This window comes from Rhinolophus ferrumequinum, chromosome 24, assembly GCF_004115265.2.
Source record: "Rhinolophus ferrumequinum isolate MPI-CBG mRhiFer1 chromosome 24, mRhiFer1_v1.p, whole genome shotgun sequence".
In the NCBI taxonomy this organism is placed as follows: Eukaryota; Metazoa; Chordata; class Mammalia; order Chiroptera; family Rhinolophidae; genus Rhinolophus; species Rhinolophus ferrumequinum.
In genome coordinates this window covers 9,683,027-9,710,044 of record NC_046307.1, presented here as the reverse complement: position 1 = coordinate 9,710,044, position 27,018 = coordinate 9,683,027, and the positions used below count along the sequence as shown (strand labels likewise).

Genomic DNA, 27,018 nt, shown 5'->3' with positions numbered 1-27,018 from the left:
CTTCAATTACAAGCTTGTTAGACCTTTTCACCATGTCCCTTAATGTCTCTCATAGTCTTCTGTATTTTTCATTCTTTATTTTTCCCTTTCAGATCTTTAGTCTGGTTATTTTCTACTGACTTACCTTCCATCTTATTATTCTTCTCTTTAGTTATGTTTAACCTGCTGTTAAATTCATCTGTTAAATTCTTTTGGTTATTTAATTTTCAGTTCTAGAATTTCCATTTGATTCTTAATTTAATAAATTCAAATCTTATGGTAAAATCCAGCATATTTTCTCTTATTTTCCTGAATTTATCAGTTGTAATTATTCTAGAGCTTGTGTTTGATAATTCTAAAATCTGGATAATCTGTAGGTCTATTTCTGCTGTCTAGTTTATTGGATTTTATTCATTTGATCCCATGTTCTGCCATGCCTTGTAATTTTGGATTGGATGCTGGCCATTATATATGAAAAATTGTAAAGTCTTTGGATAATGTACTGTCTTCCAGAGAGGATTTACTTTTCTTTGTTAGACATAGAATACTGGCAGATCATCTTGGTCTATTCATGAATAGAAGTCCTTTGAGAGTATGTGAGCTTAACTGAAAATCAGCTACATTTACCAGGGCCACTCTTTTTTGGAAAGCCTAATGTTTGTTTCCTTAGCACCACGATATTGTCAAAATACATGCGTAGTTTGTTTTTAGCTTATTTGAAGTTAATTTTTTGCTTTTTTTCTCAACCTCTTGCCCTTCATATGTGCAGCTCAGGCATAACCATATCACTTAAGAGGAAACTGTTTGCAGAATACCGGGCTCACTTATTTCTGGTTCCCTTTTCCAGGATTTCAAACCCTCAAGTTCTAGCTGCTTTTGTAGCCCCATTTCAGGTACCCCAAACTCAGTAAGACTTCTTTAAGCTCTAGAACATCACTTTCTGATTGGCTTCTATATAAAACTGTAAATACCCCCAAAGGAAAAATGTGGCAGCAAATATAGGGCTCATCTCAATGGACTTTTCTTATGTCCAGATATTGGCTCTTTAGTATCTGGCTGCTTTTGTTGCTCACGTATGCCTTCAGAAAACTTTGTTTTTGTTTGTTTGTTGAGAATTTAAGAAACCCCTTAAAAAACTTTTATAGTTTTTCTTAACAAAAGGATTGGCTTAATACAAGCTATTCTTTCATAGTCTTTCAAAGCAGAAGTCTATCTCATCTAATTTTCACCATCGTTATGAGTTAAGTAAAGATGAAATGTTGTTACATGCATAAGCTTTAGAATCAGACTTTGGAATTTAAATCCCAGCTGGCCACTGAGAAATGAAGTTGAAGAAGCCTTTAAAGATCAGATACCCCCATTTTAATTTAAACTATTTCAGAGCATAATAAAAGGAACACTTCCAAATTCATTATATGAAACTGGTATAATTTTGATTCCTAAAACTGAGAAAAATAGCACCTAGAAATTATAGACTACTCTCATTCATGAATATTGATGCAAGAACATATTTAAAAATCATAGAAAACAGAATCCAGCAATATATTTAAATATATATATATGGTGGTGTGTTTGTGTGTGCATATGTGCGACTACTACTCAGCCATAAAAAGATAAAATATTGCCATTTGCAACAACCTGGATGAGTATTGAAGGTATTATGCTAAGTGACATAAGTCAGACAGAAAAGGACAACCACACGATTTCACTCATGTAGAGAATATAAAACAAAAAAGTAACAAACAAGCCAACGGAACTCATAGATATGGACAATGGTTGGTGGTTATCAGAGGAGAAGAGGGTTGAGGGACGGTGAATGGGGAAAGGGGGTCAAATATATGGTAACGGATAAAAACTACACTTGTGGTGGTGAGTACATGAAAGACGATACAGTTATCAAATTATAGCGTTCTTAACCAATGTTACCGCAGTAAAAAATATAAAGAAAAGATAGAACTTTCTAAAAAGAAAGAAAAGAAAAGCTTATTCCAGAAATACAAGGATAATTGAATAATACCAAATCTACTAGATAAGTCATCAAATAATAGAGCTAAGGAGAAAAAAAATCATATGAGCATCTTCATAAATGCAGAAAAAGGATTCAATAAAATTCAACACACATTTATTTTTTTTAATCAACAAATATGTATTGAGCATCTGCTCTATTACAGCATCGAGCATGCAAGAGTGAAAAAGATACTGGCACCATCTCAATTCACATACCAGTGGAGGGAAAGAGCCAATAAATGAACAAAAAAGGGGGCAACTGGAGCATTTATTTAAAAAACATTTATTTAAAAATATGCCTGGATTTCATTAATATAATAAACATACCTTGGGCCAAAAGCCAACATTTTTACCTAACAGGGAAACACCGACGGTTTTCTTCTTAAAGTCAGAAAGAAGATCAGGAAGCCCACAGTATCCACAACATTTAACATTAAATTGAGGAATTAATTAACTAATGAAATAAGACAGAGAACGCATCTAGAAACATAGGAAATGGAAAGGAAGAGATGAAATCATCATTTACAGGTTATATAAATATACAAATGGAACCCCCCAAAATAATTAATGGGAAAACTATTACAAACAATAAGATATTTAGTCAAGTGGCTGGTTATAAAAGCAATATATAAAAATCAATTGCCATCATATACACAAACAAAAATCAGTTAGAAGATATAATGAAAGAGAAATTCCATTTATGATAACAAAAGATATACAAAAAAGAAATGTGCAGAATACATACAGGAAAATTATAAAATTCTTTTGAAAGAAATAAAGGTAGACTCGAACAAATTACTTGAAATACCTCATTGTTAAAGAAGATACAACCTTATACAGATGTTCGCTTTCTCTAAGTTAATTTATAAATTTTATGCAGTTGCAATCAGGCTTCCATACAGTGTTTTCTAGAGCTGTAAAAGCTGATTATGACGTTTCCCTGTTCCACAAACACTGGTTATTTCTTGGAGCAGGAAGCCGAGGAACTACGTGGGAGGGATTGGGTTTGCCTCGCGCACGATATGCCTCATGGCTTTCATAACTTTCATGGCACTTACCACTCTCCATGCTCCCTCTTCTGAACCCTGAGCTGGTGAATGACCCTTCCGGAGCAGCAGCCCAGAAGCTCATTTGGTTAATTGTGCTGTGCCGATGGGCTGCTGGCCTGTAACACGTACCTTCCATCGGCCTCCTCTTGGGCTTTTGACTCCTTACAGAGGTGGCCCTCAGAGAGTGTAATTTGGGGAGGACACACTTTTCAGTGCCTCCCCAGTTTCCTCTCTAATATTGCCTTCCCCTCTTGGCCCCAAAAAGATACCAGACAAGAATGCTAAGGTATGAAAGGCAATGCCATTTGTTTAAAAAGTGCTGGCTCTGAACGGTCTTCTTAGTTGTGATGGTGAGGAGTTGGCCCAAGTTTGCTGTTTTATCTTTTCTTCAGTTGCTCGTATGGATTTTCACTTTACTTGCAATATTAGGCTTTTATCCTTGACTGGTCATTTAGGATGAATTATAGACACTTTTTATTAGTTATGAAACTACAGTATCTGTTTTCAGCCTTTCCCCCCTATTCTTACTGAGCCTTTTCTTCCTTCCTGAGCATGCTTGTACCCTTCTCCCACCCTACCTTTCTTAAGCCATTCCCTCTTCCTGGTATACGCTTTCCTCCTTTGTTCCCATCTAAAAGCCTGCCCATTCTTGAGTGCTATTTTGAAAGGCTATTTCAAAAACCCTTTTCTTTATATTTCCAGCTGAATGTGAATATACTGGTATTTATCAAGGCAGAATCGCCCCTTTATTTTTCAGTAATTTGTGTTTGTTCTGTAGCCTCCTGTTTAGCTGTGAATATCTTCAATGCACGAACCTGTTGCCTGTGTAGCTTCTGAAATACTTTGCTTCTTGTCCTGCACGTAGCAGGAAGATGACATTAAATTAAGGAAAACCAAGGGCTTAATTTAGTCAGCGGCTTGGACTGGCTCTCCATATTGTCTGTTAGCTCCTACCCTTTGGAAATGACTGAATTGAGCATAATCCGTCACGAGATCATGCCAGGGACCCACCCAGGAGCAACGATGCCCTTCATTGTGGCACCACCAACCAGAACCTGCTGCTAGCCAGGTAATTCTGGCTCTTGTCTACTTATGTTTCCCCAGGCCCTACAAGCACCTGCAGTCTAGGTGGAGGGTGGGGCATCAGCCTGGAAGAAGCTCTTCCTTAACACTCGATACCACCCAGATTCCACATAAGGAACACCATGAAAGCTGGCTCTGCTCGTTTAAAAACTGCGTGATTAACAATCTATCTGTTTTTTGCCTAAACCCCAAAGCAACAAGTTGTTTATATTTACAGGTGTGTGTGCGTGTTTTGTGTGTGTGTGTGTGTGTTGAGAGTTTAGTAGACCTAGCATTACTGAATGTCTTGTTCTTGTGACCTGGTACGTGAATAAATGGCTAACAACAGGTGAGATGTTTGTAAGCATCTGTACACGTAAATTATTCTTCAACAACAGTCTTTATTTTCTTGCAGGAATCCAGAAGCTTTGAAGTCACAAGAAGAGAAGGTAGGGAAAATGCATTTATCCCAATTTCATTCTCAGTGTTGAGATCTTGGAAGTAGTTTGTTGAAGCTAAGATGAACTTTAGACTGTGGACAGCTTTTCTTTGAAATTCCATGTGGCCTTTTCTGGGTGCTGACTGTTTGGCACATGGCTTCTAGGACCGACCTGCAAGAAGTGAAGGCCCGATGTGCTTGTGAGAGCTTTGTCTTTTACCGTCATGTATCAGAGGTGCGGTCTGGAGAATTGGCTCATTCTTGATCATGTTTACAGTCTCTTGCAATAGCCTCATTTTTAAATGAAATGTGGTGTGATTATTTAGTTTCACCTGGCAAAAATAGTACCGATAGTAAAATAATGGCTTATGGTTTGAGGTATTTCAACATCTGGGAAAAGATGCCACTGTGAAAAATATTTCTGATTAGATTTTTTACAGCTTTAGCTAGGCTGAAGTAGAAATAACCAATTAATTTCCCTTTTGAAAACAATTCCATGACGTTCTATTTTCCTTCGCAGAGTAGCACATTTGTTTTTTGGTTTTTGAGGTAAGTATATGTGGGTGGTAATTTCTAAAATCTTTTAGTGGAAATTGAAGTTTCCCTTATTCATTTTCAGCAATACCTAGTCTCTAATAAGAGGCTATCTTTTGTATGATTTATGGAATTATCACCAATCCAAAAATCCTTGTATTGCAGGGATGGGAGAATGAAGTCAAAAACCAGTGAGTTCTTGGTCTACAATCTGGCCTTTGGTTTTAGTCTTAACCACATCCTTTGCTATGGCAATGTCTCAAAAAGAGTGGCAATCTTTAAAAAGTGAGGAAATTCCATATTGACTGCTAAGTCTAACATATTCTTGCCTCCTGATTAATTCTGAACAATGAAGGATGTACAATGGCCGTATCATCAAAGTGTGTTTCTAGAGCTTGGAAACCTAACCTTTCCATACTATCTACCGTGTTTTCCCGAAAATAAGATCTAACTAGAAAATAAGCCCTAGCATGATTTTTGCAGGGTGACATCCCCTGAACATAAGCCCTAGTGTGCCTTTTGGAGCAAAAATTAATATAAGACCCGGTCTTATTTTCTGGGAAACATGGTTTATTGGTAGTACTTTGCTGCTGTCCATGGTGCTGGAACCTTGGATTCAAAGGATGTGACCAATCTGGCTCTAGGAGGAACTTCTGACTTCCATTCCCATTTGCCATTGTCTCTGGATTTGGACTCAGTGTCTTCTGAATTGTATCCATAGGGTAAACTGAATTGTTTGGGTATCAAAACTAAATGAAATTGGATAGAGGTGAGTGGGGCAGGGAAGGTATGTTGCTCATTGAAAATTGTGTCCACAATGGGCACAATGACCATACAAATTGGAGAGAAATAGCCATAAGGAGAGAAGTTGGCATGAACTTTGGTTTTGAATACTATTCTATTCACGTCAGTACCCCTGAGTGTTACTGTTTGGAATTAATTTGCCTTATGGAATCACATATGCACACAACTGTTTTGGAATCTTACTGTCCTTGTGTTAGAAATGATTCTAAATAGTAAGACGGGGGTATGAGAGGACCATATGTATTTTTGCTCAAAGGCATAAAAAGGCTCCAAATCCCTAGAATACTGAGGGCGTCCGAGGGTAAGCAGAGGCGTGGTCAGGCTGTGCTTCACTCATTCATAACCCTCCTCTCTTGAAGCAGCAGCTTTCACAACTGGCTGACTGGGACAATATACTTTGGGTTTGTACTGGCAGATTTGTCTTGAGATCACATAAACCTTTTTCTTCCTATTGTGAACTGATGTCTTTCTTGCTTGTTTCTGTCAAAGTTGAGTTTCTGAGAGTTCCTGAAATAGCACAGTGCCTTAATGTCAATGATTATAAGCTGGCAGGTAGGAAGAGTGGGGCCTAGCAGGTTGGTTACAAGTATTTTTGTGTCTGAGAATTCACTGGCTTGGGGGGTAGCGTTATTCTTCTCCAGAACAGGGTATGGGTAAAAAATAACAGGCACTGTGACTGTTTTCATAAGTTATTATTTCTACAAATACAAATAAGACATTATTGTCTAGCCACCAATACTTAAGGTTGGTTCCTTAGCTCTGACTTAACCTGGAACTGAAAAAGCAGCAAATAATTTTTCTGCCCAGTTTAGCAGGCCCAGGAGATTCTGTAGAGGCAGCCTCTGGACCACAAAAATCTAAGATATTTTCCTGGTTTTGTTTTCTTTTAATACTACACCTGCCTCAGGAGAATCAGCTTGATCCATGGTTCAGTGCTACAATTAGATGACCCAATGCAACTTCATACTAAATGACTTTTGGAAACTCTTCACAATGTCTGTGAAGCGAGAAGTTAGAGCGGCTAATATCGGCAGTGGAGGTGGAGTCCAGGCTAAATCAGCGGGTGACATGAATGCACTGTTAGTTTAGATCCCCGCCTTATTTCCCCCTGCGCTCCTTGGATCCCCAGCCTTGGATCCAGTGGTGTTACGGTTCCCAGACTGTAGCCCAGCTTGCTTACCTCTGGCCTCGCTCACACTGTTCCTACAGCCTACATCCTCTGTGTCCCTCATCTTTGTCACCTCTCCCTTCTGCCTTCCAACTCTTTTTTTTTTGAAGCGTTTAGCTAACCCTACTTTATCTGAGAGGTAAGGGTAGTGACCCTACCCTCACTCACCCCCAACGCCCCAAGCCTGTAGTTGCTCAATAATGATTTCTTTCTTTCTTTTTCTTTGTTTTGAGAATTTTTATAAGTTTAGTTGAGCCAAGCTGATGACATATGCCGGGGAACAAGATCTCGAATGTTCCTCAATAATCATTTCTTGAATTAAGTGCAAGCTACAAACTGCTTTGCATATATTGTCTTTTCACTCTGATCCTGCCCTAGTGATATATAAGCGAGGCACTTTTTAAAGAGTGTTCTGGGGATATGCATTGGATACTTCTAGTTGATGCATCAATGAAAGTACTCCGTGTTCAAATAAGCTTGGTTTTATGGGTTGAATTATTTTCCCTGCAAAAGATATGTTGAAGTCTTAACCCAGAACCTGTGGATGTGACCTTATTTGGAAATATGGTTTTGGCAGATGTGCAACAAGTTTAGATGAGATTGTACTGGCTTAAGAGGGGCCCTAACCCAGAAGAGGGACATTTAGACACAGACACACAGGGAGAATGCCATGTGATGATGGAAGCAGAGCTTGGAGCGATGAGTCTATAAACCAAGGAATGTGAAGGATTGCTGGCAACCACCAGAAGCCAGGAAGAATCCTTCCCTGGAGCCTTTAGAGGGAGCATGGCTCTGCCAACACCTTGATTTCTGACTTCCAGCCTCCAGGACTGTGAGAAAATTAATTTCTCTTATTTAAAACCACCAGTTTGTGGAACTCTGTTGTAACACCCCTCGGAAACTAATGCTTAGGCAAACACTGGACTCAATATTGAGCTAGTTTTGTTCTTGTTGTTGAAATTTTTATTGCAGAACCTCTCAGGTCTTTAAGATGCTAAATATGACTTCGAAGCATGGGGTGTAATATGTAGCATTGCCCAAATTTAGTTTCTTATGGCATCTTAGTTTTGTTGTTTTTGATCGTATTTGGGGTTGCATTCCATGCAGTGCCCTTTGCAAGCCCTGCTATACGAACTGAGGAAGTGCTTCCTAGGTGTCCAGGCTGAGGACATGCCCTGGCACCAGTGACTCCCAAGGGCAGTGCATGGACAGGCGGTGAGCTGGCGATATGATAATCACTTGTAGTTGTTCTGAAGTTTTCAGAGACCTTTGACTTTCTTTACCTCCTGTGACCCTCACCGACCCATGACGTGAGCAGAGCAGGTGACACCTTACCCTGGAGTCTCCTTCCTTTCTGGCCATGCTAATTTTATTAGGAGCCAGGACTTCCTCTAGACCAGCGTCCCTCTGATGCACTGACCATCTCTCTCAGGGGACAGTGGCTTACATGACTTGATCTTGCTTCATCCCATGCAAGGGGTTCTCTACGTACATGTCCACTGCCAAGCCCAGAGAGCTGAGAGGGACTCTAGGAAGAAACCTTCCTAGGGGAGCTTTGTTTCCATGTTAGATTTGTGGTAAGGATTCTCCGGGGAATCTGGAGGGAGATATAGTATCAGAGACCGTGGCAGGGCTGCAAGACTGTGGGATGTCATTTGGGAAGGACGTACACCTTCCCAGCTGGACGAAACCCTTTTGCCCTCTGGACGGTCCTGTATTATCCTCATGCCCTGGGACCCACCTGTGCTAGCGGCATGGGGGAGAAGAGCTGGCTGCTGCTTCATCTGCTTTCCTGTGCAGGTGTTTTTACACCTCCCTCCAGACACCTACAATTTAATTTCAACTTTTTCTGAAGCTTCAGCAAAAGGTGCCAACCTCACCTTTCCAAGACACTCCTGTGTCCACTCGGAGGGCTGGTGCTGATTACAACTGCCAGAATTCATCTGCTCAAACCACTACTTTCCTTGAAATGATCCCATCACTTTAAATTACAGCCATGAGAGAACGCTTGACTGAGCTGAGCAAGTGGCCGGGATAATTCAGCCCTTGTCAGCCCTCTCTTAGGAGCATGGCGGGATCTGTGAGCTATTCAAGATGTCTGTGATTGTGCTATGATTAGAGCCTGTGAGTTTTGGGGTGGGCACCAATGTCACATTGCATTACCCCACAATGACTCACTCACATGTAACAGTCCATAGCAGCCTGGCCTGGCTTCCAGCAGCGCGGTGAGGGAGCCCTGAAAGGGGGGATGTCGCTGTCTTCGTGGAAAAAGAAAGGGGAGCGACAGTCACACACAGGGCCAGGGTGGCTCCAGCTCCTTAGCAATGTACACGTCCTAAATAAACATGACCTGCCAGTCCTGAGTGTGCAGCGCGAGCCTCACGTTCTGAAAACCCTTGGAACGTGTGACTAATTGGCAGCTGCCTCTCATGGCCCCTTTATAGTTCTCTGCGTCTGGGAGAACGTCAGCCATCAAGAACTGCATTCTGTTTACCATTAATTTTGATTTTGTTTAGCAGCTGTTTTCTGGATCTCTCTATTGCCTGCAAAATCTGTCTTGGTATAATGTGAAGTGGCTGCCTCTCTTCCATGAAACAGATTAATAAACTCCTAGCTTCTTTTGAGGTAACTTCTTTAACGGCTGCAGATGTCGAGAATTGAAAAGGGAACCATCCGGAATTGACAAGCCTGCGGCAGTGGGTCCTTTTCAAATCAAGACTGCCAGCTGGGGAAAGAGGTGGAGTTACCTTCCCCATCACATACCGTGGAGTTTGCTTGTTCTCTCCTACAGTCAGTCACTGGGCTCCAAAAAGTTGGGAGGGACATTGTTCTCCTATTTCTAACTTCAGAGAAACTGGCTCTTTCTGGGCAGTGCTGTTCCTTTTCAGCTGCTGGAAGATATTGTACCTACTTGCCCCAGGTTGAGTGGGAAGTGGATGGCGCAGCTGGCTGGGGGGTCTGGGTGAATACAATGAATTATCTGGTTCCTACCTCTCCACTTACAGTGTCACTTGGTGCTAGTTACTGAATCTTACCTGGAAGAAAAAAATGGGGTTAGATGTAGTACCGACCATCAGCCCTAACTCTGGGTGGCAGACACCCAACTTGCACAGGCTGAAGCCGGAAAGGCTTGTGAAACAGCAGAATCCCAAGGTGGACATGGCTTCAGGAGCGGCTGATACAAGGGCTCTCACACTCTCCGTTTCCTTCCTTCTCTTGGAGTATTGGCCTCTTTCATGCAGCCCTCGCAGGATGGCACCAGGCAGCTGCTGCTCAGAGTCCTGGCCGCTCACCGGCCATTCCAGAGGGTGAAACTGCTTTCCCCCAGAATGACACGAGAAAAGTCCCAGTGAGGATTGTGATTTGCTGGGCTGGTATCATGACTCAAGCCCTAAACCAATCACTGGGGCAGGGATGGGATGGAATATTGGGAGTGGCCAGGAGAGATCACATGTTCTCCCTGTGAGGTATGCAAAATCACCCTCACTCAAATGTTGGGCGATGGGGACAGGCTGGCTCCAGAGGAAGGGTGCTGGCAGTGCCCCTCCTGGCTTCATGGAGATGTGGGGCGGGGCTCGGTGTGGACAGCCCTTGGCGCAGTATGGGTGGTGGTGTCAGTGCCAGGGAGGTCAGTAATCTCCACCATGGCTCTTCTTCTCATGCATTAGTCTGGCCTTAGACATAGAGTGAGGAACATCTCCGTCCATGTCTCCAAGCAGACTTACTGTGACCGTGCCTGGGATAGCCTGTTGACCTCCCAATGAAGAATTTCCTGAAACAGCCCATTCCATTCCTCCCCTCTGTCAGCATCTTTCTTTTACCTTCCACTCAAATTCTCTCATTCCACAATCAGAAGAGGGAAACACTCCCTTCTTGACGGTGTCTTTAAGAGCTTAAGGACAAGCACACATAAAACTTTGGGGCTTTGTGGGCATGGGGGCAGAAGTTGTCCTTGAGCACCACAGTTACCGACCCCTCCTATTGCCTTTCGTTTACTGTGTCGTAATAAAGCTCAGACGAGGGCCCTTCCAAAGGACCAAGCACAGCATTAGCCAGAGGATTCTCGGGCTGTGGATGACCCCAAGCTTCTCCAAGATAATTCTAAGCACTTGGGCCTGGAATGACCAACTGTGGACTAAGACAGCTTGAGTGAGCCTGAGTTTTCACTGCTGCTCCTGCATGTGCTCTGCCAGCTCTGGGTATATGGCTGTTCCAGCCTATCCCCTGGCTGATTTCAGCTCTCCAGCGATCTGGAAGAAGCAGGACCTGGCTGTGTGCAGCTCAGGGCCGATGATGGCTGGTACCCATGCTCCTGTTTGAACTGCAGGTGCGTGACTCCTCCCTGGTGGCTGTGGCGTGGGCTCTAGGGTCAGTTGTCTTTCCTGCTGCTGTGTAGCGTCAGTCCCGGGAGAGCAGGGACCAAGGCTCTTCCTCCTGGGCCCTTGCCCCTTACACGCAATGAGCACTGAGAAAGCGTTAGATGCCTGATGCATCCCAGGGCTGACACGGCTCTGTCACATCTGCATTTCCCATAAGGTAAAACCCCAGGGATGAGGGCTGCCAGGTGGTTTGGCAGTGGGGCCCCTAGCTCCACGGTGCCCCCATCCTACCTTCGCCCTGTGTTGACTCTTCCAACCAGTGTCCTGGGGCGACTCCCTCTCCTTAATGACCATCCTCTTTCTGGCAGCTTGTGGGTCCCTCTGCAAAAAAGGGCTTCAAAGGTGTTCATGCAAATGAGCTAAGTCTCTGCCATTGGGACGGACACGCTGTAGGGCCTGGTAGGTCTGAGCAGGGTCACGAACAATGTACAGCGAGTTGTGCTTGTCGAGGAGTCCCCTTGGCAGGTGCCACTGAGAAATGTGGGACTAGGTCCCTCTCTGGAGTTTGTGGGGGAGGAGTCATGTTCCCTGAGAGGACATAGCCCCCAAAGGGTATGAGCTACTGCAGCTTCGAAAGGACGTACTGCCCTGAACACCCAGCGAGCCCGTCAGGCCCTCGCAGGGAGCTGACGTCACCCCACCATCCTTGCTGAGGCCCCATCCTTGCCAGGAGGCTCGTCTCTCCTCTGAGATCTCAGCACCGAAGGTTGACGATTGCCATCTTTATCCCTTGCCTGGACCCCAAGCCAGAAGGAGTTTCTCTGCTTTTTGGGAGCCCTTTAAATTATCTTCTCCACATCAACACTGTAGTTAAGTGTTTCTTTCAATCGTGTTAAGCCACTTGCCCCAGCGATATTAACATGCCATTGGCAGTCCTCTGGGGTTAATTATCTGTGACTTAAAAGTCATTTGTTTCTGTCTCTGTTGTCTCATTGCTGCTCCGCAATCTTTCTTTATTAGGAAACAAGGTACCGAATCCAACTGACCGTTACGTTCTAATTCTTTTCTTGTCATCAGAATTAGTTTATCTTTTAACAATTCTTTAAGGAAAAAAAGCCTTCTTATTTTCAGATTATGTTGTCTCAACAAATCTTTAATCTCTCAGCTTCAGCGGGGACAGAGCCCTAAGTGGAAATGATCTAAGGGTCGCCGTCTCGTCTCACAGAGCGAGGCCTGTCAGTGCTCTCTCTGATTGGCCCCCGCTCACTTCTGGGGGCTCAGCCATTGGCCTCTCTCTACCCGTGAAGAGGGGTCACGGCATGTCCTCTGGGGCACACGCTGGGCTTGGTGAACGAGCGATGATGTCCCTGGAGGCCCTTGCAGATCAGGCAACCTGTTGGGGAGACCCTGAGCACCCTGACCCAGCCAGGGGCTCTCTGCACACTCCTCTTACAGCTGTGGTTCTTCTTGGCCAGGTCTGCCATTGGCTTCCAAGAAATGCTTCAGGGTCTGCATTATAGAAAACTTTTCGCAAAATGTTGAATTTTGCATGAGTCAGGTAAATTTGTCTTGTGCTCTCCAGGAAGTTGGGGGACATGCAACACAGAAATGATCAGGCTCTGTAGGATGTTGACGGTGACCCTCAGCCTTCAGGGACACGGGTGAAGTGAACGGGGGGCAGTCTGGGCTGGTGTCCGAGTGCAGTCGGCATGGTTGGCTGGTGCACGGTGCACCCGGGCTCACCAGGGCACCTGAGTTTGTCATTGCCTACCTGCCCTGTTCTCTGGAGGCCACTAAGGAGAGTTCTCGGCCCCTCAGCTGTCCTCCCACGCACACAGTGCTTCAAAAGCAACGTGACTACCTCCGAAGGACAACTAGCTCCTATAGAAAGGCAAGGGCCATCCTTAGGGTTTCTTGAAGCTTTATTGGGTGCTAATGGAAGTTTCCTTGGGCGAATTGGAGTTTGCCTGGTGTGCAGCGATGACAGACGTAGTCCCCGCCCTTACAGAGCACACGCGTCAATGAGTATGTCAGTTGAGGAGATGTATGAGCGTCCTGTAGACAGAAAGGGCACCTGGGTGTGCCTGTACCACGTCCAAGCACCGCGCAGAGGGGCAAATAGGCAAAACTCAACCCACTGAGACCAAACACACAGAGGAGCTAAATGGCTTATGTACCTGGACAGTCGGGCAGGGCGTGGAAGGGTGAAAGGTGACGGTTCCAGGCACACTTGATGTAGGGCGCAAAGACCTGGTTTCTCTCTTCTTTTCACCCCTGGCAGTTGAGTCCCTTCACAGTGGGTGTCACCCTCTCCCCAGACCCCCTTTCACAACTGCTAGTCCCGTGGAAGAGAAAGGCTCTTGTTTGATATTTCCCACAGAAGTGCTAAGATCCACTTGTGTTGGATGGGCTCAGGTCGTGTGCCCCCTCCTGAATCAGTGATGAGGCCGGGGGCATGCCACATGCTGCTGGGCTTAATAAGAGTCACAGGCCATGCCCCTGCCATCAGAATGTCAGGAGCTGAGACTGCGAGCAAAGTGGGTCCCCAGCTGAGAACTAGGGCGCTGTCCAACTAAGGTACATTGATGCAGCAAGGTTAGGAAAAGTCCACTCTGCCATTCACTTATTTATTTCACATCTGAGTGACTGTCACATCTGTCATCCCCAAGGGGTTCTGCCTCAATGCCTAGCTAAGCTCAGCAAGTATTCACCCAGCATCTCAGTGGGGAAAGCCTGCCTTCCATGTTCTGAGAAGGAAACTGAGGCTAAGAGGTAACATTGTTGACCTAAGGTCACTGGAGCTTATAAGGGAGTAGGAATTGGAACCCAGATCCCCGATGACAAACGCAGGGCATTTTTGTTGTTTGTTTTTTAATCACTGCTGCTCTCTCACCCGTTCCACTATGATGGACACAGTGACCTGGTGAGACGCACGGAGCATCTACTGGCCCAAACGGTGGGAGATGTTATTGTTTGTTTGGACCCCAACATATCCTCCTTTCTTTAGCCTTCAGCCAAAGGGCATAAGTATTGAAAATGTCTGTGCAAATTCCTCCTGGCAGTGACTTCAGTACGTAGGTCCATGGGCTTCTCAGAAGTTTTGTTTTCCATTTTTCATAAGAGATCCTCTTCCTTAGGAAGGGGGTGGTGGGGGCTCCTTGTGCTGCTGTTCTCACACGGGCATTATGTGGCAGGTGGGGACATAGACAGGGGCAGGGACCTGGGCCTTCCGTACAGCCAGAGCTCTTGTTTAATAAGCGGTTTCCCATTTGTACATTATTTCGGGGCGAAGGCTTACTCACTGCTTTAATATACACTCCATAGATGGGGACAGTTCTGAATGGAAACATTTTCACATTCAGTCTCTTACTCAGTGCTCATCATACCCTCTGACATCAGCACTGCAGTCTTGTTTTGTAAATAGAAACAAATGGGGGGCCAGTTTGACTGCTGTAGGGAATTGACAAGAGAATGAATATGGGCTTAGCTGAGGTCATTCAGGAAAGCACCTTCTCGATGAGAATTTCGCAATGTTTGTACAATTCTGATTGCAACGTTCATATTTACAAATGTGGAGCCATCATTCTGTGGCTAAAGTGCCCGCAAGTTTGGGCCGTGGGACCTGTGGCTGTGCCGCGGCCTGAGAAAAACAGGGATCTCCATGCTCAGAGGATATGGCCTTCAGGAAAAAACTAATCACGGGTCTGGAGAATGAGTTGTGGGAGTAAAAGATACATGTCAGTCTGTTTGCTTTACTAATTTTAGCTCCCATCCAGCTGTTGGGCTGCAGTATTTGGATTTTTATCATTTGTGTGGAATCACTGCACGTTTGAGCACCAAACAGGAGTTCTGTGGCTAAGAGGAGACACTTATTTGATAGGTCAGATGTAATCTCATGCTTAGAAACTTCAGCTGAAAATAAAATGAGTTCAATTTTTAAATTTTTTTTTTCCTTTTTAAAGACAGCAGATCTGTAAAGCTGTGCTAGCATATCATGTTTCCCTTTCATACAGAATCGAAGATAATAGCATCTTATACTTGGGTAGTGTTCCCAGGCTGGTTTTTGCGCTCAAAGAACTGACTCAAGTGTCATCTCATTTAATCCACATTCAAGAAAATCTCTGAGTCAGCGAGAGTCAGCGAGAGTGAAGATATCATTGTTAGTATCTGCCAGCTGAGGGAACAGATGCCCAGAGGTGGCAAGGGACTTGTCCCAGGTCACACAGGTAACTGAGGCAGGGCTGGACTTCTGCCACCATGAGTTCACGGTGCAAGTTTTCAAGTTAAAACCGCGTGGGAAGTACAGAGTTTTTAGGTTCTTTTTAAAATAAATTATTTTAAAGACAACTTTTCTCGTCTGTCAATGGGATGATCCCATACCTTGTGGATGTAAAATAGTCAAAATGTGCATGAGGGAAATGGTAGAAGTTAATCATTTTCATAGTACCTGTCTGTGGTGAGGTTTAATTATCACTGGACATATTTCATGGTTTACAATGATGACAGTTTAAAATAGAGCCTGAGACATCCATTCGTGACCGTGGGCTGGGTGCTGTATTAGAATGACCCCTACGTAGAGATGCTCCCCAGACAGAGGAGTCTGCAGCGCAGTCTGATAGCTACAGATGTGCCCGGAAATGACACCCCAGCCAGGAACTTTGCTGTGACCTGTTGTCAGCAAGCCGAGGGGGCACGGGTAAAACCTGGCGGTGTGGTGTGCTGCTCGCACTCCATGCCCAGTGCTGACCTCCCCCCGCCCCCCCAAGCCCTCACCTTGCACTGGCCTGCAGCGTTTCTGATGAACAAGCTGATGCATTGTGAAGTGTACTTTTAACCAATAAATGAAAGCTACTGAAACTACAAAGCTACTGAAACTACAAAGGGTGACATATATTTCCATGTGTTTCTTAGGGAACTGCATGCCTTTCCGAGACGGGAAGACTGTGAAGCAGCTTCTTGTGGTGGTTGTGGTTGTGGTGGTGGTTTAATAACCTCAACCTCATCTGTCTGTTTAGGAAGTACTTACGTAACTGTTCCTTTCCCATGAGATTGCTGGGAGAGGCACTGACCCGTCTGTCCACATTTCAAATTTGAGTTTGGAGAGTCCAGGGAGAGGGAGCAAATGAAGCCATCTCACAAATACGGATGCTGTTTGACGTCTGTTAGCTCAGTGTTTATCCGTTGCCGACAGCGGCGTCCTTTAGGACACTGGTGTCATGGATCAGAGGCCCTGGGCACAGTAAGAGACATGCCGAGAGCCTGTGGGTTGTGCCTGGCACTCAGGTCCAGGTGCCCTGCCCCTCTTCATTCCTCCCTTCACTCTCTGGTTGCCAGGGCCAGTCCCAGGGCCAGTCCCATGACCAGTCCAGGGCCAGCCTTTGTGGCTGCTTCCCAGCCCGGATGCTCTGTGTGGCAGTGGCCGTGGCCTCCTTGGGAGGTCTGGCTTCCTTCTTGGCGCTGCCATTTTTGAAATTAACCCAGTGATCCAACTCCGGATCTGGAAATCCCTGCAGGGTCACCCTTATTTTCACAGGTACAGGCTTGAAGTGACTGGGAAGTGACTTCAGAGGACACGGGAAGTGATGGTCTGGGATGTGAGGACCTGTGCTAGTGTCCGTAGACCTCAGGGCTCTCTCTGGATGTTTTTCTTCCTTTCCTGCCCCTTCTTCCCACCCTTGGGGCCAGGTTCTCCCTTCTCTCCAGGGTGGCACAGTATCCAACATACCCTTGATACTCAGCCACCGTTTTCTAATCACGTGCATTCTGGCTGAGTTCTCTAGTTAAATTCTCTGCTTTGAGTTTCGTTTAAAATATTTCTAAATATTTTGTTTTCCTTTTGTGGGGGAGGGGACCATGTCGGAGGGGGCACACGGTAACAACTGTCATTATCAAAGCCCACACCATAAGCTCTGCCGAGTTGACTTGTTTCAACACTCTCAGCAGTCCAGGGGGCCAGCGAGCGTGATCTTCCGTGTTACAGGTGAGGGAAACCGGCTTTGGGAGGATTAGCGGGCTGGCTGGCTGGCTGGCTGGTTGCTTTCGTTCGCTGGTAGCCTGTACGTTGACTCTCCCTGTCGTGGAGTATTCAGAGTCCTGTGGGACAGGGTGTCCATCTAGCTCACTGTTGTGGCCTCCCTCGGACTCTTGTCCTAAGGACTCTCAGCTCTAAAGCGAATCTGCAAGGCCATTTCCAAGGTCAGCCCCTGGAAAGCTTGAGAAGAGCAGGCTCCTCTGTGGCTGTGCCTGCTGGGCCTAGGAGCAGTGTGGAGGATCAAAGCCGGGGGAGGCCAGGCACTGCTGCATGCTGGGAGCAGAGGTGAGGATGCTGGTCCAGGCTGTTGGTCTTGCACAAACCTGGGCTTCCGCCCCCTTGATACAGCGAGCTACAGGCACCACCAGGCTCTCCCTCTCCCACGCTCCCTGGAGCTCAGAGGAAGAGTTTTCTTTTGTAGGCCAGGAGATCCAGTGGCAGAGACTAAGATCCACACTGAGGTTGGAGCCCAGGGAAAGGCGGGAGGCAGGAAACTTTGCCCCGAGGCTGCCTCGCCCTGTACCTTGGGGGTCCTGGGAATTCTGTGGCTCTGCTCCCATGTTCAAGGGGCCAGACAGGACTTTTGCCCACACGTGCCTCTGCTGTCTGCTGGCTAATGCCGACCCTTCCTCCATCCCCCACCATTACTGCTTCATCTCTTTTCCTCATCAACACCCCCAAAGTCATTTTGGGTCCTGAAGGAGTCGCATATGGTTCCACTGAACCATACCATACCTGTGGCACTCACAAAGCCTGCTGCCTCTTTGTGAGAAAACGCAACACAGGCATTTCCTAAGAGTCCTGAGCGTGATGTCTGTTTCATAAGTGATTGGTGTGACAGGTCTCAAACTGCTGGCCCACGGGCCAGAGTCAGCATGTGGTCATGTTTTATTTGACGTGCGTAGTATTAACCTACAGATGGCTTTTCAATTTTTATTTTTATTTTAATAAGTTGCCAACATTTAAAAACAAGGAAATTTTACATACAGATCCAAATAGGACAGTTACCTTGGCATTGTTACCCCTCGGCCCATATGACTTTCTGACAACCACAGGCTGAGTGAGCAGCCGTGTCCTTAGAGCTGCACGTGCTCGCCTGGTTCCCACAGTCCCCACTGCTCCCTCGTGACTCCCTGATACTGAGACCAAGTGTCAGATGCAGTTTTGAAAAATAAATGTGAGCAAGGTGAAATCCCAGAAGAACCACACTCATTCAATTACCTGAGTGGCTTCTGTAGGCATTTGAGTTTTCAGTCCCTATTTTGTACTAAGATATAGAACTTGTTAATCACAGCACAGTAGAGGCAGGTGTCGGTAAAAGGCAGGGCAGGAGTGAGGTGGGTGGAGCAGAAAGCAGAGAGGAATGTGGCGTAAAGGCTGAAGTAATTCTTACCGTGTTTCCCTGAAAATAAGACCTAACCGGACAATCAGCTCTAATGCATCTTTTGGAGCAAAAATTCAAATAAGACCCGGTCTTATTTTACTATAATATAAGACCAGGTCTAACATAATGTAATGTAATGTAATATGATATAATATAATACCGGGTCTTATATTAATTTTTGCTCCAAAAGATGCATTAGAGCAGATTGTCTGGCTAGGTCTTATTTTCGGGGAAACAGTATCTACTTAGCCCCCCTTGAGAATCTCTGGTGAAGCTGGTGTCTCTAAATGGGTCCTTGGTTTAGGCAGTTAAGTCTTCCATTAAACTATCTTATTTTCAAATATTTATTTCTTGATCTATAAACATTCACTCCAGGCTATAAGTTGGCAAGTGAGTTTCCAGCTTGGTAGTTAATATTTGTGCCGCTTTATATTAAGTTATGTCTTTAAAATGGATCAGTTGCTTTAAGCATTTAAAAGACATTCCACATATATTGTAAAGTAATTACTTTCCAAAGATATTTCCCACTGATGTTTTGTTAAATTTAAATATACATTTACAATACTCAGTAGACCAGAATGGCTCTGATTTATGTATTTTGGTCCACTGGGTTAAAAAAAAAAGAGAGAGACATTTTAAAATTATCTTTTTAATTAGTGTATTTATCCCAAAGAGTCTCTTGCCGCCTCTAGAATCAGTCACGTGGTGTTAGAAAAATAATAAACATGGTGTGTTCTCTGGGTTGATTTAGAATTTAATGAGAGATGACATCTCGGCCTGAGAGTGAGCGTGGCTTAACTTTTAACTTTTCTCCTGTTCTTATTCCTTATAGATTCTTACATCACCTATTATTGTTTTCTCTAATTTTCCTGTGTGGTTTCTCAAACTTATGCAGCCAGACATTCTGAGTATGGTCTAACTTACTAGGTAGATTAACTTTTAATCTGGACTCCGAAGTGTCCTGGAGCTTGGAGGAGCCTATTAACTCCGTCTGTGTCATTTTCTTAATGTGTAAAATTCAGGTAATAAACTGCTACTGCCCTTGTGTGGTAAGAATTAATGCTTGGTGAGTAGCAAGTATTGTTTTCATAAAATAGTCTTAATTGTTTGCTTTGTACATTTTCTGCTTTATTATTTTTATTGTTTTTCTTGCCTCTGTAATTGATAGTTATTGGGTTCTCATTATTTTTTTATTAGTCATTTTGTAAAAACTGCCTTGTGATTTATCTTTTCTCCCACACTTATTTCCCCCCACTTGTCATTAGCAGAGGCAAGAGGCAGGCAGATAGCACTCGCCTCTGCAGAGCTGGAGCTACCGGCAGCTCCTCACGGCTCGCGCCTTGTCTTTCGGAACAAAGATTCCCAATTTGTTGGTTGCTGTGCTGTGTGAGGACTTGTATGAAGCCAGGGAAGTTTCCTAGAAAAACATCCTATGTAACAGTGAGAAGGTAGGAAGAACAGGGTCTGCCAGCTCCTTCCATGTAGGCAGAGAGGAGCAAGATGGCCCCACCCAGGGTGAGACAGGCATTGTAAGCGGGTGGTGACCACATCACCTGGCACATGACAGACAAGGGCAAGCAAATGATCATCACACAGTGCAGAGACCCCCAAACTCCCTTCTGCCTACAAGTCGGCACCTCTGCATTTCCAGCCACCGTTACCTAGGGACTTTTCTCCTGTTCTTGTTCCTTAAAGACTCTTACATCACCCACTATTGTTTTCTCTAATTTTCCTGTGTGGTTTCTCAAACTTATGTAGGCAGACATTCTGAGTATGGTCTAATTTACTACATAGATTTCTTTGGGCAGATTACTTAATCTTCTGTGCCTTCGTTTTCTCACCTCTAAAATGGTTTTAATAATTCTGTTATTTCATGCGACAGTTGTACAGATTAAACATATAGAGAAAAGCTTCGCATAGCACTGGCCCACGTTCTGAGCCATATTAGCCGTCATTGTTGGCTGTTATCCACCCTCACTGGGGCTGGGGTTGGCACGGGCGGTGTCTTATAATTAAAAGTGTGCCTAGAGTACTGGGAACCGGGATAGCTTCAGTGAATGCTTGCCGAAACAAATTAGGTTAGAAAGCCTTGGATTTAGTGAACAAAGTTATTGTCTTTCCTCAAAACTAAGTAATTACATTTACCCACTATTTCTGGAACAGTAGGCAATGATAAGGTGAAAACTTTAGAACTATCTGTGCAGGCTTTTGTCTCTGGCTGTCTAGCTGGATACCTTAGCTGACTCTCCCACTTAAAGCAATTGAAAATGATGGATAAACCATTTAAATAATCTTTTAATGCTCTGTGAGAAGGCAGGAAAATGAAGATTTCCTAAGAGGCCAAAAACTCAATGAAAATTGAAAATCAGGGCTCTGGAGCTACCTTTCACTTTGATTTGCCCAATGCAGTTGACCTTGAACTTTCTTTTTTTATGACCTCTAGAGATAGGGGAGAGAGGAGCCAGGCCTAGGACATATCAGTTTGTTAGGAAACCCCATCCACCTAAAGCTGGGATCCCCAATAGGCTGCATGTTAGTGTAAGGGTGAAGAGAAACTAACATGCCCTGTCTCCCCTCCGGGAGTGGTGAGAACATTGCCTGTCTGGGCGAGGGTCAGAATATCTCCTCTTGGACTTAGAACCGCAACTGTGTTTCCACCTGAATTCATAGAACAGTCTGGTCTGAGAAAACCTCAAGACAAGAACTGAGCTTAAAGCAGGAGTGCTCGAGGCATGCAATAGTGGGAGCAGTGGCCCTGTCCGAAGAACCCTTCTTCAACAGAGGCCGCAAACAATTTTGACAGGTTGCCATCCAAGGAATATGAGCTCACAGACAAAAATCAAAAAATATTAGAAAATGAAGTAATAGAAAGATACCAAAGGGAGAGCCAGCAGAAGTAGAACTTCAGACGTTGGAATGAACAGACGTAAAATAAAAACAATAACTGTGTATAATATGTCATGAGAAATTTTAAAAAGGAGCTGAAATGTGAGCAAAGAGGAAGGTTACAAGAAATGATCTTGATTATTTGAAAAATAACCAAGTATAATTTCTAGAAATGAAAAATATAATCAAAAATCTAAAAACCAATGGATGGATGTAAGAGCAAATTATACATAATTGGGTTAAGACATAACTAAAGAAAACTGGAAGACAGATCTGAAGACATAGCCCAGAATCAACACAACAAGGGGTGAACACATGTGTCCAGCAAAGAAAGTTCAAGAATATTGTCACAAGCTAAACCATAAAGCAATTCTTATAAAATTTCTGCCCTTGATGCCATTAACTCAGAAAATTTTAAAAGATGACTAGAAATATTTCCATACTTTTGAAGGTTGAATATTTTCCTAAATAATACATGAGTCAAAGAAAAAAATGAAAAAAATCTAAACAACAACAAATACTGCATATTGAATTTTGTGAAATGCAGCTAAAGTGGGAATCAGAGGGAAATTCCCTTAGAAAAGAAGAAAGGCCCAACATGAATGAATTAAACGTCCAACTACAAAGAATAGCAGAGTAAACCCAAATAAAGTAGAAGAAAGTAAACAATGCAGAACAATATAAAAAAGGAATGGGTGAAACTGAAACAACAAATACAACAGAAAGGGTAAACAAAGGACAGACAGAAAGAACCAATAAAACTGACAAAACTCTGCATGAGAATAAAGGAAACAGGGAGGGAGAGAGAGTAAATATGTAACATGAGAGCAAAAAGGAGATATAATTATTGAAGTTGCAGAAATTAAAACAATAACAGCATATTATTTTGTCAGGATAGTATTTCAAAGCTCTCATGGTCAGATTCCTCAAAAAATAAAAAGAAATTTGCCAAAAATTACTCAAGTAGAAATTAAAAACCCAATCAGTCTTATAATCATTAAGAAAACAGAATGAGATTTCTAACTAGAAATCTCCCCACAAAGCTGGTATCAAATCCAGATACCAGTGGGTATTAACAAATTTCAAGGAATAACAATTTTAATCTCACATGAACTATTCCAGAATGCAGAAAAAGTGGGTATACTTATGAGGCTAGAATAAAGTCAATACCAAAACCTGGCAAGAATGATATGAAAAAAAAGAAAGGCAAGTTTTAAATAGAGCTGTCAAAGTCCTATTTAGAAAAAACTCAGTTCAGCCTGCCTCTTTCTTTCCTGTGTATCTCCTTTACTTTTGCATAGAGTCGCTTCTGACACTTCTGGTCACCAAATGTGTGGAGGAGTTTTTCCCCACAGCAAGCAATTCTCTGCAACACCAGCTGTGTCCTACAGTTTAACTCAATTCTGAGACAGTGTCAGATTCCACAGGTTAAGGGCTCGGTCCCAGGACGCTGCCCCCACTCCCACCCCCCTAAACACATACACTTCAGTCGCCAGTCACAAACCCAGGTTATCACCTGTGCTTCTGACCAATCAGCTGTAGATCAGCGGTTTCAACAATCCCCTCCTTGGGTTTGATTAATTTGCTAGAGCGAGTGGCTCACAGAACTCAGAGTAACGCTTACTTACATTTGCCAGTTTATTAAAGGATGAGATAAAGGTTTTCGGTGAATAGCCCGATGTCAGAGATGCATAGGGCAAGGTATGGAAAGGGGTGTGGAGCTTCCATGCCCTCTCCTGCCGTGCTACTCTCCCCAAACCTCCAGGTGTGCACGCACCTGGAAGTGCCCCGAACGCCACATTGGGATTTTATGAAGGCTTCCTCATGTAGTCACGATCAATTACTAACTCAATTTTCAGCTCTCCTGCCTTCTCGGGAGAGGAAGTGGTGCTGAAAATTCCAAGCTTCTAATCATGGTTTGTTCTTTCTGGGATCAGCCCTCATCCAGGAGCCATCCAAGATCCCACCCAGATTCATCTAACTTAAAACAAGAGATACTCTTTCACCCAGAAAGTTGCAAGGGTTTCAAGAGCCCTGTGTCAGGAATCGTGGGCAAAGACAAATGTTTGGACAAAAGATGCTTTTAGTGCTCTGATGACTTAGGAAATGACAAAGGCTTTAGGAGCTTTGTGCCAGGAAGCGAGAGCAGAAAACAGTATATATTTTCGATGATCTCCCAGTCCTAAGCAAAAATTAGCAAACTAAATTTAGCAGTGTATTAATAAAAGATAATAATCCATAATAATTTGGGTTTATCCCCCAAATATGTTTGGTTGCCACTAGAAGTGTCCTGATGTATTTCACCACAGCAGTGATTTTTAAACAGATGTAGGGAAAGCATTTGAAAAATCTAATATCCATGGACTATTATGGAAAAAAAAATTCTTAGAAAAAGAGAATGAGAATCAAAGAGAACTTATTTTAACATAATAAAGCATAATTAAAAAAACACAATAGTAGACAAATGAATACATCTATTGACTATAATGAGAAGTTTGTCTGTTGGGATAGGGAGTTACCAATATGGAAGGAGAGAAGTCTGGAATGTACCCTTTGTTGTTGGATTGGAGTTGGAAGTGTCAGCAAGGACTCAAAGTATGTGTCTGTGTGGCTAACATTTCCCAGCTTTGTCTACTGATATGGCCCAGAAGCAGTGTCACCCCAACATTCTTCACTAAAGGGAACCCAGACTTGGAGAAATGGCTGATTCCAGCACTGGAGCAGAAAAAGTCCACAGTGAATCTCAAACATCATTTAGTTCCACCATGTAAGGCATTGCTGAAAGAATCGTGGGGACTTGTCAGTAGGATACAGCAGCCAGGTGGAAAGGGCTCACATGGCCACATCTGGACAATTTGGGCTTAAAAAAGGAAAAAGAAAGGTGGTAATGGACTTGTGGAAGATGGTATTTTCCAACGAAGGCCACAACATTGTCTCCCATTTTTTATGTTCTTACAGTGTGCGTTCAATACCCCTCCTGTCAAACGGTGTAGTCTGCACTCCCTCCCCTAAAATCTAGGCAGACTTGTGATGATGGCGGACATGGTGTTATGTGCCTTCCAAGGCTAGATCGTAAAAGGCAGGGCAGCTTCTCCCTTGCTAGCTGGAGCACTCATGCTGGAGCCCTGAGCTACCACATAAACTGTCCGGTTGCCCTGAGGTCACTGTGCTACAAGGAAGCCCAAACTAGTCCAATCTGCAGGGACCACACGGAGAGACACTGAGATGGAAGAAGAAAGAATAATGCTCCGTCCGCCCCCAGCTGCTGGGCCTCCCCACTGCTGCAGCTTCAGCTTCTATCTGACTACAATGGCACTAGCACCCCCGAGCCCAAACCACAGCTGCACCCTTCCCAATTTCTGACCGACAGAAATACTGAGAAATAATTAAATGCCTGTTGTTGGTGTAAGTCACTAAGTTTTGTAGTGACTGCTTGCAAGGCAGTAGATAATCCTAATAGGTTTTGGTGCCATACTAAAAACTCAGAGCATGTGACATTGGTTTTGGGACTAGGTGGCAGGAAGAAGGCCCGAAGAGATTGCCGGTGAAAACTGAGAGGGCCTATGTGAGAGTGTTAGCAGAAACCTGGAGTGTTTTGAGGCCGCTCTCAGTGAGTGCTTACAGGAAAGAGAGGAAAATGTTATTCAAAGTTGCATGAAAGAGGATGCTGGATATGGGGAAGTGGATAGAGAGTTTGGTAATATTGTCACTGGTGGTAGTACAACAATAGGAAATACACCAAATGAGCTCAATGATCCCACAGAAGAGGTTATCAGACAGAATATTGAAAGTGCCCCCTCGCTGCTTCTTGCCTGTGATAACACAAGAGGAAGAGGTGAGCTATTAAATACAAGGGAGCCAGGGCTCACTGGGCTTGAAAATCAAACTCCTCATTCGCAGCCTCTCAAAGATGGCAAAACGGGGTTAAATAAATTAAGGAAAGATTTCAGGGCAAAGATCAAATCCACGGAGAGCCTGTAAGCTTCTTCTTTTAAAACTTCAGAAAAATTTAAGGTATCATCGAGCCTAACAACCAGAAAAAAGAAAGAAAAAGTACTTTAAGGATATGCCTTTTGGTTGAACATTGGGTTTCTAATGTCTTAAGAGCGTTGCCCCGTACAGCCTTGCAGGAAGCCCAAGATGCAGAAGGGTTTATTCTCAAGAGATTTTGTGGGTGTGGCTTTTGTCTGAAAAAGTATGTATCAGTCAGGCTTCTCCACAGAAACAGAACCAACAGGATGTGTTTCTATAGAATGAGATTTCTTTTAAGGAATTGAATGGTTGTGGAGGCTTGGCAAGTTCCAAATCTGATTGGCTAGGAGACTCAGGGAAGTCTCAGTTCAAGCCCATAGGAAGTCCACTGACAGAAGTCCTTCTTGCTCAGAGGACGTCAGTTTTTGTTCCATTCAGGCCTTCAACTGATTGGATGCGGCCCACCCACATTGAAGAGTAATCTGCTTTATTCAGAGTCCACCAATTTAAATGTTAATTTTATACAGAAAAAAAAGAAACAAAAAACACCTTCACAGAGACATCCAGAAGAATGTTCGACCAAAATCTAGGCACTGTGGCCCAGATATGTTGATATATAAAATTAAGCATCACATAGCACATTATATACTGATTCATTAAAAATCCACAAGGTTTTTTTTTTTTTTTAAAATTAGATTATACAAGTTTGGACTGAAAGGAACAGAGACAGCACAAACTGAAGAGCCCCCTGAATGCCCTAACTTCTATGGGCAGGGAGCAGCCTGAGAAAACGACTTAACGAGAAAAACAGGCTACTTTTTATGGAAAAGAAGGTTTCAGAAGGTGGAACCTGAAGCCATGAAGCATTATTTCTGGCCAGGAGTAGATCAGAGTGCTAACCAAGGAACTAAAAACAAGTACCCGCTGGATTTCAGAACTGCTGTGATTCAGTAATTGAAATATGCTTTGCATGTACCCCTTTTTAAAATAAAAATATCTATAGAAGTTATCCTATGCCTATCTCACCGTTATAAATTGGTGCATGGGGAGGGATTATGTATTTATTTAGTTTACAGGTCTTCAGGTTAAGAGAAATAGTATTCAAGGAACAGAACCCAAGGAACCCTATCTGAATATGGACCTGATTGAGATGACAAGATTCCGGATTTTATGCTGATGCACTAATACAGTTGGCGATATTATGTGTGCATGTGGGAGGGATACGAAGTGCTGTGGCCAGAGGGTGGAATATAGCAGATTACATTTTCCAAAGATGGCTGCAAGAATATCTCCCATCACACATCCTTCTACAGTGTGACTTTGACCTTCCTTCCATCAAGAGAGGAGATCTCTTTTCCTCTCCTTGAATTTGGGCAGGCTTGTG

At 43.8% G+C, this 27,018-nt stretch overlaps 1 protein-coding gene across 2 annotated transcripts in view; it reads left to right on the top strand.

Annotated features, from left to right (window-relative positions):
* The window catches only part of FSTL4 (follistatin like 4), a 361,979-nt gene that overhangs the window by 28,325 nt on the left and 306,636 nt on the right, over positions 1-27,018 (top strand). For both annotated transcript variants that reach the window (XM_033096743.1, XM_033096744.1), the window contains exon 3: positions 4,513-4,546. In XM_033096743.1, coding sequence (XP_032952634.1) covers positions 4,513-4,546 — 34 coding nt within the window. The remainder of the gene's footprint in view (positions 1-4,512; positions 4,547-27,018) is intronic.